This window comes from Miniopterus natalensis, chromosome 1 (genome assembly GCF_054644295.1).
Source record: "Miniopterus natalensis isolate mMinNat1 chromosome 1, mMinNat1.hap1, whole genome shotgun sequence".
NCBI classification, from domain to species: Eukaryota; Metazoa; Chordata; class Mammalia; order Chiroptera; family Miniopteridae; genus Miniopterus; species Miniopterus natalensis.
In genome coordinates this window covers 178,063,879-178,080,259 of record NC_142081.1, presented here as the reverse complement: position 1 = coordinate 178,080,259, position 16,381 = coordinate 178,063,879, and the positions used below count along the sequence as shown (strand labels likewise).

General features: G+C 33.8%; 1 protein-coding gene across 1 annotated transcript in view; it reads left to right on the top strand.

Annotated features, from left to right (window-relative positions):
* The window catches only part of SLC30A9 (solute carrier family 30 member 9), a 60,408-nt gene that overhangs the window by 28,795 nt on the left and 15,232 nt on the right, over window positions 1-16,381 (top strand). Inside the window, exons 9-15 of the mRNA XM_016206788.2 lie at window positions 75-177; window positions 6,245-6,300; window positions 8,297-8,432; window positions 11,191-11,230; window positions 12,020-12,091; window positions 12,518-12,625; window positions 14,832-14,997. Coding sequence (XP_016062274.1) covers window positions 75-177; window positions 6,245-6,300; window positions 8,297-8,432; window positions 11,191-11,230; window positions 12,020-12,091; window positions 12,518-12,625; window positions 14,832-14,997 — 681 coding nt within the window. The remainder of the gene's footprint in view (window positions 1-74; window positions 178-6,244; window positions 6,301-8,296; window positions 8,433-11,190; window positions 11,231-12,019; window positions 12,092-12,517; window positions 12,626-14,831; window positions 14,998-16,381) is intronic.

Genomic DNA, 16,381 nt, shown 5'->3' with positions numbered 1-16,381 from the left:
TGCTCAATTAAATAAGCTTTTGGTGAAAATTTGTGTCCAGACCAATGCTAAATTGCTTTCTCTTTCTCTCCTAGCAATGGATTAAATTGCTTCTTTAAATTTCTTGCTTGGATTTATACGGGTTCAGCAAGTATGTTCTCCGAAGCTATACACTCTCTCTCTGATACTTGTAATCAGGTGAGGGATAAAAGCTTTTTTCTTATTAATTTTCAAGTAATTTTTTACTGCTTTAATCTAAAAGTTGGCCTGTTTAAAAACTGAATAACTCCTATAGTTGGCATGTGGAAGAAAATTGTTTTATTTTGAACAATGAAATACATAGAAATATGATCATGATAATCATGATATTTTAAAGCCGGTTGTTAGACTTCAGGAACTCCCAATAGTGGAATATGAAGTATAAGATTATCAGTCACTAAGTGTTTGGGCAGAAGATTTGTAGAAGAGATTCCTACATTAGGTGGAAATTTTATCTCAATATGAGTTCTTATGATTGTAAGAGCCAATTAAAATTTTTGAATAATGACATAAATTAGTCCCATGGGATTGATGAATTAAAATTTCACATTAGTTTAGTATTTTGAATTCCTTTCCTGAATTTGCAAATGAAGAAAGATTTTTATAAAATTAAAATACCTTTTATAATTCAAATTTTGCACACTACAAACCTAAGCCTTTTTAAAGAACACAATAAAAATTCCTACTTGTGGTGGATCCAAGATGGAGGGGGACTGAGCGGAAACTACACCGACACTCTTCCAGTACCAAACAGAATTACAACTAAAACATAAAAAATCCACCCTGAATAATCAACTGCAACTGAACTAGCTGGGTAGCACCCTCATAACAAAGGACGAAAAGTGGAGACCACATAGAGACTGGTAGGAAGTATGGAGGCACCAGAGGGTTGGCTGGGCTCTCACAGGCAGCAGCTGAAGTTCCAGAGGGATATCTCAGTTGTGGGGGTTCACACGGAGAACTCTGGGGCCTAAACCCCAGGCTGGGCTTCCCAGTGCAGAGCACCAGAACAGAGAAAAGTGCCCACGTAACATCTGGCTGTGGAAAGCAGCAGGGTTTCTACCTGCCAGATAGAGATGGCTGGAAATGCAGGCACCCTCGTAAAGAGCCAGTGCACAAAGTTTCGTGTGAAGCCAGTCACCTTGGGCTCCAGTGGAGGGAAGGCAGAGTGGACTAGAGCAATGTGAGGAGAACCCAGGGGGGGCTGGCTGAGGGAATAGAACTCAGAGGGCATCCATCTGAGTTCATGATGTCATTTCCCCCATATAGCAGAGGACATCTTTCTCAGGCAGACATTTACATTCCAAGCAGCTTTTGCCTGGGGGGTTGGGGGGAAGCAATTGCCCCACCCTGCTGGAAAACTTCTGGCCCCACTCATGGAGTTTCTAAAGCCTGAGGCTCATTAAGAGAGTAAATAACAACCTCTGGTTGCTTTGAGTCTTTTCCTGATTTGCTTCTGGACCCAGGGCTTGGTAAAGCAGACCTTGGTTCTGTCCAAACACACCCAGGCCCAGTGGAAGAAACCAGAAGATGTGGAGTGTGAAAAACATCAAAATAGGGTACTCAGGGCCAGTCACAAACAGCATCTGACATAGGCCTGCATCAGAGACCATCCAAAAGACTGGGAGTCTTAGCAGATCTACCTAATACGTAGGAGCAAATCCAAACAGGCAGCCAAAATGGGGAGGCAAAAAACCTAGCCCCAAATGAAAGAACAAAGGAGTTTTCCAGAAGAAGAGCTAAGTGAAATGGAGATAAGCAACCTATCTGATACAGAGTTCAGAATACTGATGTTAAAGATGCTCAACAGCATGGACAAAGATATAAGAACTATGAAGGAAATTAAGAATGACATAGTAGGAATAAAAACATTGGAAGGAATAAACAGCAGATTAGGAGAGGCTGAGGATCAGATCAGCAAATTAGAAGAAGGGGTAGAAAAAAATCACCCAATCAGAGAACCAAAAAGAAAAAACAGGAGGACAGTTTAAGGGAGCTGTGGGATAACATGAAACGTGACAATATTTGCATCTTTGGAGTGCCAAAAGAGGTTGAAAGTAAGCAAGGTTTAGAGAACCTATTTGAAGAAACAATGGCAGAAAACTTCCCTAACCTGGTCAAGGAAAAAGTCATACAAGTTCAGGAGGCACAGAGAGTCCCAAGCAAGAAGAACCAAAGAGGCCCAAGCCCAGACACATCATATTTAAAATGCCAAAAATTTAAGACAAGGAGAGAATCTTAAAGGCAGCAAGAGAAAAGCAATCTGTTACCTACAAAGGAGCTCCCATAAGGCTATCAGCTAATTTCTCATCAGAAACTCTACAGGCCAGAAGGGAATGGCATGAAGTATTTAAGGTAATGCAAAACAAGGATCTGAAACCAAGACTATCCAGCAAGGCTATCATTCAAAATAGATGGTGAAATAACTTCCCAGACAAAACAAGGCTAAAGGAGTTTATCACCACCAAACCAGCATTGCAAGTAATCTTAAAGGGACTGCTGTAATAAGTTGAAATAGAGAGAATGAGAAACATAAGCATAAAGAAATAAAGCGGCAGTAGATTAGTACCTATCAATAATAACCTTAAATATAAATGGATTAAATGTCCCAACCAAAAGACGTAGGGTAGCCTGGCCAGGTGTGGTTCAGCGGTTGAGCGTCAACCTAGGATCCAGGAGATCTCAGTTCAATTCCCAGCCTGGGGCACATGCCCAGGTTGCAGGCTCGATCCCCAGTCAGGGATGTGCAGGAGGCAGCCAATCAATGACAACTCTCTCATCACTGATGTTTCTGTCTCTCCCTCTCCTCCTCTCTCTGAAATCAATAAAGATATATTACAAAATAAAAAGACATAGGGTAGCTGAGTGGATAAGAAAACAAGACCCAAATCTATGCTGTCTACAAGACACCCATCTCAGAAGAAAAGACTCACACAGGCTGGGGAAAAACCCCCAAAAACTTCTGGAGGACTTTAAAGGAGAGATTGACAGCAATACAGTTATAGTAGGGGATTTTAACACCCCACTGACTTTCCTGGATAGATCTTCCAGACAAAAAAATCAACAAGGAAACAGTGACTCTATATGACACACTCAATCAGATGGATTTAATTGACATTTGTAGAACATTCTACCCCAAAGCTTCAAAATAGGCTGCAGAGTGTCTCCACATGGGACATCTCAAAGGCAGACCACATGTTAGGACACAAAACAAGTCTCTACAAGTTCAAGAAGATTGAAATCTATCAAGCATCTTCTTGGACATTTACATCATGGAATACTATGCAGCTGTAAAAAAGAGGGATCTCTTACCCTTGCTAGCATGGTGGGACCTGGAGAGTATTATGCTAAGTGAAATAAGCCAGTCAGAGAAAAAGAAGTATCACATGATCTTATTCATATGTGTAATCTAATGAACAAAATAAACTGATGAGCAAAATAGATCCAGAGATATAGAAGCATGGAACAGACTGATGAATCTCAGAGGGAAGGCGGGGGTAGGTGGGGAGAGGTTAACATAAGAATTTTTATGCATATATGCATAACCCATGGTCACAGACAATAGTGTGGTGAAGGCCTGGGGGAGGGGTACAAGGTGGAGTGGGTCAATAGGGGGAAAAAAGAGGACATTTGTAATACTTTCAACAGTAAAAATAAATTGAAATACAAAAATTTCTACTTGTGTTATTTCACATATTAAAGAATGTTGTGTATTAAGAGAATACAGTAATTAGTTATACCTCTTTTCAGTTTTTAGTTTTACCCTTGTTATATAAGAACAAATTTGGGAGACCTTACTGTAAAAGACAACAGGTTCAATAAGAATATTTAAGACAAAGTTAAAAATAATAAAATGGTAAGGAGTAGGGAGAGCCATCTTAACTAAAAATTAAACCCAAGAATTCACCTAACTCACTGTAAAATGGATTAAAACCTTAAAACCCTTTGCAAAATAAGGAAAGAAATCAAACATTTGCTATTAGTACTATTAGTACTCTTTAATTAAATTTCTATACAGTACTTAATAACTACTATTAATATATTTCCATTCGGTTGTGGAGTGGACAGAGGGAAGAGGGGTTGGGGAGAGATATATCACATATTATCTGTTTTGTTGAAAGCTTATTTGAACTTACGAAAATTAAAATGCAAAAATATTTGTACATATGGATAAGGAGATATGTTTGATTATTAGTTTCATTATTAGTTATTAAAACATTTACGATAGTTTTTCAGTGTCCATACTTTTAAGGACTATTCAGGAGTTTAAAAGAATGCAGTAGTTACACCTATGTACTGACCCGAAATAATAATGATAAATTGAGTAAAAAAAATCAAATTGTAAACATTATGTAAAGAATTTTTGCTTCCAGCCATGATGGACTAATGGGGAATGAACTTAGTCTTTTTCTGCAAACAACTAAAAAACTAGATAAAATATATGAAACAGTGTTTTCATACTTTGGACAGTAGTCTCAGGACAAGATCATGATTTTTGAGAGAAGGAAAACAAATTGAACTCTGTGATTATTTCTGGCTTTCAGCTTGGAGACACATGTGCGATAGTGGAGCAAAGTGGGCAATAACAGTCTCATTAAGTTGAGAAGGCAGAAATTAGAATTTAGCAAGTCTGCAGAGGCTAGAAATTACAAGGCAGAGTTCCACAGAGGATCAGAGTTTTAAGGATCGAGCTTTAACTTAAAAACCTGCCAGAACAAAGCCCCACACTCAAGAAGGAAGATAACAAAATCCAGACACTCAGTATAACATTTGCAGTGTTTAGCATTTAATTAAAACAAAAAAAAAAAAGCCAAGAAGCAGAACATTTGACTTATAACTAAGAGAAAAATCAGCTTTTAGAGCTGAAAAATATATCTGATATGAAAAATTCACTATATAGAATTAATAGCAGACACTGGGAAAAAATGTTCAGCAAACGTAAATATATGGCAGTAGAAAACATTCATATTGAGGGAAAAAGACAAAAAATGAAGGGAGCCTCAGTGACCTGTGAGACAATATCAAGAGAATACTATGAAATGTTTAAGGAAGATATAATACCAATAGTAGAGTCTGTCTAATACAGAGAAGAAGGAAATGCTTTCCAACTCCTCAAATAAAGGCCAGCATAACCCTGATACCAAAACCTTACAAAGATGTTACAAGAAAGAAAAATACGACTAGTATTCATCAAGGACATAGATGCAAAAATCCTTAAAATCAAATTGAGTCTAGCTCCCTGGCTGGTGTGGCTCAGCGGTTGATCTTTGACCTATGATCCAGGAGATTGTGGTTCAATTCCTGGTCAGGACACATGCTGGGGTTTTGAGGTTCGATCCCTGGTTCCCGTCAGGGCACATGCAGGAGGCAACCAGTCCATGTGGCTCTCTCACATCGATGTTTCTCTCTCCCCATGTCTCCCTCTCTCGTCCTCCCTCCCTTCCACTCTCTCTGAAAATCAGTGAGGGGAAAAATTCATGTTCTCATTTTTGCCATATTTACTTTAGGGTGGTGTTTTTAACTAGTCCTCCACCTTCATTTCCTCCTTCTACATCCCTGATAATCACTGCTCTGTATAATTGATAGGCAAAATTCCTGTGCATGGTTTTGCAGTTTCATTAGTAATGTATTGTCCATAGACAGTATATACTGTTTTAAAATTTGACAATCTTTTTTTGTACATTTATACAAGTTATTCACATAAAAAGATATTAACACCCTAATCCTGCTTTTCTCCTCAGAGGTAAAAATGTAGTTAAATGTGCATATTTCTAGACCTTTCCCTGTGCTTTTTATTATATGTAGTTTACAAAACATAAGTCCTGTACTGTACATACTGTTTCTAAACTTGCTTTTTCCCTCTTATACCTAATGGTAGGAGCTTTTAGCATGTCAGTACATAAAACTCTATCCCAACTCCATTCTTTTAAGCTGTAGTAGAAGTGATTTATGTTTTGGTCATACCATTATTTATTTTGCCATAAAGCAGTGATGGATTTTAAGTTGCTTTCAGATTTTTCGTCTTTTATAAGCAATGGTGTTTTGAACGTCTTAGTGTTCATTTTTATTTCTCTTGGGTAAGTATTAGAAACCATAATTGCTGGACTATTGGACATGTGTACGTGTATTTCTTTGTCATTTTCAGATAGCATCCTCCAGATTGGCTTTACCACATTCCACTCCTCATTCACTAATGATTATTTACCTTTTTCCTTCTTCTCCATAGGGTTTACTAGCATTGGGCATCAGTAAGTCTATTCAGACACCAGATCCTACTCATCCGTAAGGAAATTGCCTTTATTTTTTTGTTAGTTTTGGTGGCAAGTCATTGAAATGAAAGAACTTAATTTTAGAAACCTTCTGTTTATGTACCTGCAGTTTGTGTTAAAGATTTGGTGATTTCTTCCACTGAAGTACACTATATTCACTGCTGTGTCAAAGTAAATTTAAGATATAATTTGAAAATAGTGTTTAAATTATTTATATGCTTTGTAATGTGGCATACTGATCTTGTTCTTTTCATGTTTGATAATTAAAAACAAAGCAGGTGTTTTGATCCTAGAATTCTGTCTTGGTCAAAGGAAACATATATTTCATACTTAGACTAATAGACCACTCAATCTAAAATCTTAGTGATATTTTCTACTAAATCCATATTTAATCTATTTTAATCCTCCTGTTTGATTTGGAAATAGCATTGTGTTAATATTTCAGATTATTTACTTGTAAAGTGAGTATGCTTTTTAGAATATATTATTTTGAATCCTACCAGTTATTCGATATAGAGATGTTTTGGTTGCTTCTAACATAACCACTTAAAACTTTTGAATTTCACATGCACCATTTTTAAAAACACACTTCAGTAGTAGAATTTGATCAATCATAAGACCAAAAAAATGCGCTTTTATTTCTATAAAGAAATCTACCTGTTTTATATAAATACCTTTCCTTACTTGAAAGCAAGACACTAATGTTTTCTTATAAATAACATTTTTGAATATTATATTTCCTGAGCAGTTTTATACACCAAAAATTTTAAAATGGTAAAATTTAAAAATTTTAGGCTGTGAAGATTTCTTCTCAAGGTGTTTTCAATAACCTACTTTAGTGCTGCGCAGTAGAATCTTCAATAAAATCTGTTCAACATAACAGTGGCTATTGAGCACTTGAAATGTCGCTAATGAAATTGAAGAACTACATTTAAAATTTTACTTTGTTTTAATTTATTTAAATTTAAATACCTTATGTGGCTAATGATTTATTTTGGACAGTGCAGATCTACTGAATTAAAAATTTCAGTAAGAGCCTAAAAATTTCTTGAAAATTCATAATGAAAGTAATTTCGTTTAATATAGATCATTTACTTTAACTTAAATAAATATATATATATATAATTCTATATTACTTTGGTGGGAGAAACCTTGAGAAGAACATTATCACATCTATAAACTCAGAGTTCCCTGTGTCAAGATTACATATTTACAAAAAGAATTTAAAACTTGGTTTTTAATAAGAATTCTTGTTTAAATTTTCATCTGCCAGAAGGATGCCAATAGGGTTTGGGTTTAGGAGTAAGTTTCTTAGGAAATACTCTTATTGATGAGTGATTCTTTTCCTTTTATAGTATGTCATATTTTTTAACTTAATGCTCAGTATTTTACTGATATATACAGAAATACAAAAGAATGCACACATAAAGACCAAAGATGCTTGAAAAATAATTGAGATTTAAAAAATTGTCATAAAAACACCCAGAAAGCTGAGCTCTTAATAGTAGTCAGTTGCTGTGTGCTAAACTCTATAGAACCAGCAACAAGTATCTAGTGTCAAAATTATAGGTAATATGAATCATCGATTGGCTGTACAAGAAGACCAGAATAATTCATTTAGAAGCTGCATTACAAGGCAACTTAAATGTTACTCTGTTCATTAAACATCTGAATGCATTTTTTAACAACATTAATTTTACCAGCATTTGTGATACATAAAAGTAGTTCTAAATCAAAACAGACAGTATGGACATGGAATTAACAAATCCCTTTATTAAATTTATATTCATCATATTTATGTATTTTCAAAGATCTTTCAGTTTTTTTCCACTTTATATGTTGATTTTCTGATTAGATTTGAGTTTGGCACTTAAACTTTACTTAAATATAAAATTATAACATCTTAATATTGTAAGAAGTTTTTTGTTTTCATTGACCTAGTAAACATATATTTTGAAAGTAAAGCATCTGTATTTCTTGTAAACTATATTACCGTTTTTATTTTCCAGGTATGGCTTTTCAAATATGCGCTATATTGCGTCACTGATTAGTGGTGTTGGTATTTTCATGATGGGGGCAGGATTGTCTTGGTACCATGGAATTATGGGCCTGCTTAATCCTCAGCCAATGGAATCCCTGCTCTGGGTAAGCATTTTTCCCCCGCAGTTTTGAAGTAATACGAAATAATGTTTATAGTGGAATGTCCTTGTCATATTGATGTTAAAGAACAGGACTAACATATACCTTCTTGACTATGTTATATAGGGTTATATATGTATAGTTGTTTTTTAGAACATGACTGAGCATGACCTCTAAATTAATATGACTCATTGTCTCCTTGGTTAAAATACTGGGCAGTTGTGTTAATTTTTCTAGTTTCTATTGAAGAATAAGAAGACCTGTTCACTTTTAGTTCCAAGAACAATCTCCTATCAGTAATTAAAATACCCAGTCCCATGTAATAGTCATATGTTGAAATTGCATAGAAAGTTAAAGCTTCTCATTTTCCTCATCCTGAGAAGCCTACACTGGAGGAACGGGAGGATGGGAGCATAGTCACCTTATGTATTCTCCCACTCAGGGCTTCTCCTCTTCTCTCATACTTCCTAGATCGCCTCTGGCAGCATTGAAAGTTGGGATGGGGACAAGAAAGTACTACTTTTTTGGCATCAATGTCATTTTGAACTTGTTTCCTTTGGCCTTTGTAGAGATTCAAAGCTGGTTTTGTTTTTTTGTTTTTTCTGTCATGGGCACTTCGTGGAGATTATCCAGCTCCCTTGACGAACACAGATTGGTCATGTAGCACACCCTCTTAGCTTCTGCGTCTCATGGTGTCATTCCAGACTATATCTGCTGAAGTGGCTTTGCATTTGGCAAGAAGTCTTTCGGGCAGTTGGTATCTTTTCGGAAGACCTCAATTCCATGTCTGGATCCTGTGTGTTAACACACACATCTTTAACACATTATTTGTAAGAGTGTTTTTCCCCTCAAACTCAGACATTCTCCTCTGCTGACACAGCCAATAATCAGTTAGCAGACTTGCCTATAAATTTATTTTTCAGGCAGTTTAGACACAGTTCACTGTAACCTCTAACCTCTAGGGACACACATCCAGCTATCTAAGCAATCTCAACAGCTGAACAGCTTTCTCCAAAGAAATCTTCATTTTTGGCCTCTTTAACCTCAGTTGTGCTTATGTGGGCTAGTGGTTGTGGAGATTGGAATTGTAAAACCAGGCTTGGGCCACCTGTGCAAGGCTTTGAATAGATGTATAGCTCTCATTTGGGAATTGGGGTACTTGTAACCTACTTTGTTCTCAACCTGAGTGAATCTCATTTTAACATCTTGTTACACCTATATACTTACATAATAACAAGCCTATTAAACAAGGCTTTTTCTATTTTTTTTATTGACTAGTTTCTTACCATAATACATTTCATATAATTAAAATGAACAAGGGTATGTCCTTCATTCAGCAAAGGTTTGGCCACGTTATAGATATCTCATTGTCTTAGCATTCATCTAATTTGTAAAATACTACTTTATAGAGGCAACAAAGTTAATTACTCTGGAGTTAGGGATTGATTAATTAAATTTTCAATTGTGTATAAGTTTTAAAGCTTCTAGAAGCTCTTCTATCTTTTAGTAACTAAATCGGCTTCTTTCCATTAGACTATGACTGTTTGTTAATAAACAATGGATTCAGCACACCATAGACCAATTTATATTTATTAGGTATTATCTTGGAATCTTGGCAGATATGGTATCTTCCTTTATTGGGTGATAAGTGTGTCTTAAGTCCTCTCTGGAAGGAGATAGGAGGATTAAAAAATTGCTAGTAAGTTTAGTCACTATGTTTCACACTGGCAGCATGATTAGGTTCGAAAGAGCCTAGAATTGAAACTGGAAAGCCTGTTTTCTAATTCTTGCTGTGGTATCATTTCTGTGTACTCAGGTAAATCACATAGCGTTTGGAAATCTCAGTTTCCTTAACAGAATTATGAAAGCATTGGACAGGGTTCAAAATTTTCAAACCTCTATTTTAGGGAAGCTTCAGGGTCCAAAAAGGTAATGTTAAAAATTCTATAGATGATTGGTTTGAATTTCATTTAAAATTTTTAAAAGTTTGTGTTCCTAGGTTAATGCTTTCTATATACCTTGGACTAAAGTTACTCTTGATATCTTTATTTAATTCCAAGAGTGTCCTGGGACTACAAGGAAAGTATGTTACCCCCCAAAAAACTTGATTACTATTTATAGTTACTTATTTTTTTGAATCAGAATTCAGAAAGGATTCTCTTTGTACTTGGCATCCAAACAAATCTAGAAGTTATTTGAGTATGGGAGTTGATCTTACTATATCTGGTATTCACAACCCCAGATTTCAAATATTTGTTTTAATTTTGAACTTCAAAAATTTTTATACTAATTAAATGATTCTTTCATCTTTTATATCATGAATTGAGCTTAAGTCATGGTATACATTCTGCAGTATAATGGTATAGTGCCTCATTTTGGAATGTAGTACTATAATATGTACAGGGGTGGGCATATATGGAAAACAATACAATAATTAAGAAGTAATACAAGAATAAACTGTTTCGTGTACTCATAACTATAAACCTACTTTTGCCTACCCTTGTATAAATATAAAAAATATATATTGCTCTTCTGAGTATTAAAAAATGAGATGACCATCACATTTTTAAACTTTATCTGTTTCCTCATATGAAGATACCGTCTATCTCATTTTCCTCATTTGAGCTATTTCCATCAAGATCCTTATCTGGTCTGAATTCAGATTCAGGTTTAAATTTAAACGGTACAAACTTTATGTATGAACAATTGTGATTTTTTTAAATGAAATGTTAACTTATGCTTTATTTTAATATTTATTTTCTAGGCATATTGTATTTTAGCAGGATCATTGGTATCTGAAGGAGGTATGTACTGTCGTAGTATTTCTTTATTCTTAATTTAGTAATATATATTCAGCAGTTCATAAAAAGAACTGTGGGAATAGGAATCTAAGCTTTGTCTACTTTTATGGAGTAAATTCTTTGTATAATGTACTGTGCCTGTTCCTGTAATGGATAGGGGCAAGGGAAAAGCTATTTTTTCTTGAGTATCGTATCATAAAACTCAGAACATTTGAAATGGAGTATAAAAATATCACTATATACTGAGTTCTTAAAAAATCAGGTTTTAGCATGTTAATCTGAGAAGGCTGTCTTTGTTTGCAATATAAATATTTTGAAGTTTCTAAAAGTTTCAGCTATAGCAGTATTATGACAGAGAAGTGCTACTGTCATGTCTGAAACTGCCTAATTCACTGCTTTACTCATAGTATGTTTACTTCTGAAACATTGTTACTTTCTGTGCATAGTGTTTCCTTCATCTTTGTAAAACGGTGATAACACCACCTGCCTCAAAAGGTTGGGAGGATCAGAGTGATGGTGCTTAATTAGTGTCATGCCTGCCAACTAGTAGCTGTCCAGTAAATTAAGGCTGGCATTGTGGTAATGACTTTAAATTACTATGGTTTAGAAATATGGGATTCATTATTTTGTGATGATTAATTGGGGCCTTGATAATAACTAGTTAATACAGAACTTTTCCTTATTTCCAACCCTAGCATTAAAGTGTTATGCATATTTATCTTTTGAGATGCCATCTTTAAAGTTTCGAGGCATGAAGTTTCTTCCTTGCTGATATGAATGCTTTTCTTGCAGCAACACTTCTTGTTGCTGTAAATGAACTTCGTAGGAGTGCTCAGGCCAAAGGAATGTCATTTTACAAGTATGGTATGTGTTTTAGAAACCAGGTGTATTATTTCATCTTTATTTGCTTAAAATTGCTTAGTACTATTGCTTTGTTCCTTATAGATATGTCCAAAATATATTTCAGTGTCTTCCCCATGTGTGGCTCTTACATATACATCAGTTCTTTTAAAAAGAGAAATGTAATGTAATTTGAACATGAACACTTTATATTTAGATTTAACTTAAGTAAACTACAGTATTTCTGTATGTGCTTATATAACTTAAAGCAATTTGAACATGTAAACCAATAAATTGTTTGCATTGAGCAGTGTTTTTAAAATCTGGACCTTTCATACATTTTTTATTTTAATTTATATCTTAATTTGAAATGAATACTTATTAAAATGTTACCTGTATCAAGTTAAAATTTCAGAAAGTTTCTTTCTTGTCTCTCCCCAAATGATTAAGTAATGGAAAGTCGTGATCCTAGTACAAATGTTATATTATTGGAAGATACTGCAGCAGTTTTGGGAGTGACAATAGCAGCCACTTGTATGGGCCTGACTTCTATAACAGGTAAACATTTCTTATATTACAGGTGATTTATTTGTACTACTTAAATAATTCTCTAATATGTGTAAATTTTCTTTTATATCATTGAATAATTTTAAACCAATAGATTGTTAGATGCTAATTTTATACTAACCTAACTTATTAACTTGTTTGTATAAAACATTTGGTCAGTAAAAGTGTAAAATTTCTCTTGAGTTAGGAATTTCTCTTAGAAATAAAGAAGGCTGTTAATAGAGTATTTCTGTAATGCTCTAAATCTTTCTGTGACTTAATAAATTACACGGTTATTCTTTACCTATAGAAGTATTGATATTTGTCCTAGTGACCTCACAGGTTTATTAAGATAAATACAAGAGAGAACTTTAATAAAGTCTAAAGCTCTAAATGAATACATATTGCAGCATTTGTTAATTTGTCTTTTCCACCGTTAGTACTAATAATAAGTGCTATTGCTTTCCTGTTTCTTTGACTCTCAAGTGTATTTCACCCTCATTTGGAGGCTAGTTAAGTGTTTTGAAGGCCAGTACAATACAGATGAAGCAGAAGACAGAAAAATCATTTTATTTTTATTTTGTAAAACAAAGAATCGTTTAGTACGCAAAGACTCAAATTTCTGAGATTTGAATTCTCTTGGAATGGAGCTTCTTCCATTCTTACTCATTTATTTGCTCTTGCATATTTGAATAGTTTGAGGTAATGAGCTCTCAGTTCTACAATGTTTCTTAAAATACTCTAAAATATGAATAGGTTTTTCTCATTTTGAATATACATTTTAAGACTAAACCAGCATTCTCTGATGTTCACTGTAATCCAGAATATTTCTAAAAGTTTTTATTGTTTTTCTGGTTAACTTTATCATATTAGACTTTTTTTGGACATAAATTATTACTTAGGAAAATTGTAGGTTTGAGAAAAGTGTGACTTGATGAATAAGTAAACTTTTAATAGATTATTTTATATAATGTTAACCAGTCAAATCAAACGTATAAGATTGTGTTTTAAGAATATTTCACGTGAATTAAATCTTAGTTAAATTAATTCATTTAAATTAAATTTAAATAACATGCCAAGAAATAAAATATTTTCCAGCTAATATTCCTGTGATTTCTGTAGGATTACTTATATACATATATTTTTAAATAAAAATAATTAAATTTGGATTTCTAAAGAGCAATGTATTTGATTTTGAATTCTATAATTATAGGCCTCCTAGTAGATTATATTTTACTTACAAGTGGATCATTTTTAAGACTTCAGTACAGATAAATCAGTTTACTTTTTAGTGTTATATTTTTGACTAAATGTTAGTAAAACTGGTATGTAAATTGAGATATTTTTAGTAAAATAATATGTTTTATCATACATTAAGAGACTTAAAATTAATATTGACATTTTATCTTTAGAAGTAAAAGACTTCTAGTCCTTTATAGATAGTAAATCAGCTCTTCTCATTGGTTCTGGGAGAGAATTAAGCCCTAACAATGGAAGACAGTTTTTAGAATCAGAATCGCCTGGAGGTTGGAAGACACAGAATCCTAGACCCTACCTCCAGAGTTTTTGATTCAGAAGGTTTAGGTTGAGGCCTGAGAATCTGCATTTCTACCAAGTTCTCAAGTGATGTTGATGCTGCTGATCAAGGGATCACACTATGAGAACCACTGCTCTAAGGTACCTGTAGCATGCAATGATGAACTTTGTTTTTAGTATCTAGAATAGCATTAGCTATGTATCACCCTTGGTTGAAGGATAAAGGAGTAACCCATATAATTTTTTGTATGGTTTAATTCTCTCATAGAATCTTGGTAAGAATAAGACTCAAAAATGGTTATTTCTTTCAGCTTTTGATCTTACAATTATTTTGTCAACCTGGAATAGAAAAAGTGCTACTGATACTGCTAACAAAAATAGACTATTATTAATATGTGTATGTATTCTCTAATCTGAAAATGCTCTGAACCCTCACCCATATAATGATCAGATGCAAGAAACAGAGCTTAAATAATTAAACCCCATAATACTCCTATGTAATACGAAGCAAGTTGTATCATTCCACATTTTGTAGTATGGTAAATCTATTAGGAGAAAGTCATTAAAGGAATCAGAATGAATTTTAAGCCCCTTGATTTACTGATTTTGGTTCTTTGCTCACTAAAGCTCATTGAAATAATAGAAAATGTTAATTTACTGACTTCTTATGTGCTTTATTTAGGCAATCCACTGTATGACAGCCTAGGTTCTTTGGGTGTGGGCACCCTGTTAGGTGTGGTCTCAGCATTTCTCATCTACACTAACACAGAAGCACTGCTAGGGCGATCCATCCAGCCTGAACAAGTACAGCGGCTTACTGAACTCCTGGAGAACGACCCATCAGTAAGGTCAGCTTATTCCAGTGATGCTCTTAAGGTTTACAGAATCATTAAGAAATAGATATGCTAAGTTTGTAAATACTTCCAGAAGAGGTTTTGTATCTGTAGCCATCAGAGCTTTTTAATCTATTTTCAGAATTGCAGTCTTGTAAGAATTAGCAAGTGAAAGTATTTAGGAAACTCCTTAAGTTTCCTTTTAAATTTTGTGTCTCTTTAATTTTTAGAATAAGGAACAGTTAGATGATGTAATCGGAACAGAAGTTTGCAAAGTAGTTACTGCCTTAATGTGGAACCATTTAGGTGGAACTTTCATATTTATATTTGCCTTATATTTGTATTAGAATTATAAATTGAATATATTAAATTTAAGATTTTTTATTCATGGGGAGATGCTTACCAAATTAAATATCATTTATATTCCCTTTGAAAATAAACTTATTGTTTGTTTTTGCTTATTTTAAAATTTTTTCTTATAATCTTTATCTTTTAAATTATATAAGAATAAAGAACTGAAGACAGGAGAGAATCAGAAGAGGTACAGAGTTCTAATAGTATTTTTTAGTGAAATTCAGCAGCAGTGTGGTTTCAGAGTGAAGTGGAAGGAACAATCCTTTGAAATCCCAATTTTCCATTAGCTACAAATATATATATTAAACTTTAAAATGAGAATATATTTTTCTTCTGTGTTATAATTAAACTCTTAAGTTAAATCTTTTACGAATGGCCTGTATGTCTGAATTGGTAAAACAAATGAGTAAGTTATTAAGCCCTGTATGTTTAATCTTGAAAAATAGTTACCTAGCTGGATCAAGGTTAGAAGTGGAGCATTCTTAAAATAAGTATTAGGCTTAGTAACTTAATGTAAGATAATCCATGTTAATATCTTTTCCTTGTGATATCTTTGCCTGATTTTGGTATCAAGGTAATACCTTATAGAATAAGTTGGGACATGTTCTCTTCTCATATTTTTTGGAAGAGTTTGTGAAGAATTGGTAGTATTTCTTCTTTAAATGTTTGATAGAATTCAGCACTGATGCCATTTGGGCATGGGCTTTTCTGTGTGACTAGGTTTTTTTTTATTACTAATCTCTCTCTACTTGTTACATATGTTTAGGTTGTCTTTTTCTTCTTGAGTCAGTTTTGGTACTTTGTGTCTCTCTAGGAATTTGTCCATTACTTCTAAGTTATCTGATTTGTTGCGATACAACAGTTCATAGTATTTCTTTGTAATCCTTTTTATTTCTTTAGGTTTGGTAGTAATGCCTCTTCTTTCTGATTCTAGTAATTTGAGTCTTCTCTTGTTTTTCTTTGTTGGTCTAACTAAAGGTTTTTGGTTTGTCAATTTTGTTGATCTTTTTAGAGAACCATCTTTTGTTCGAATTCATATTCTGTT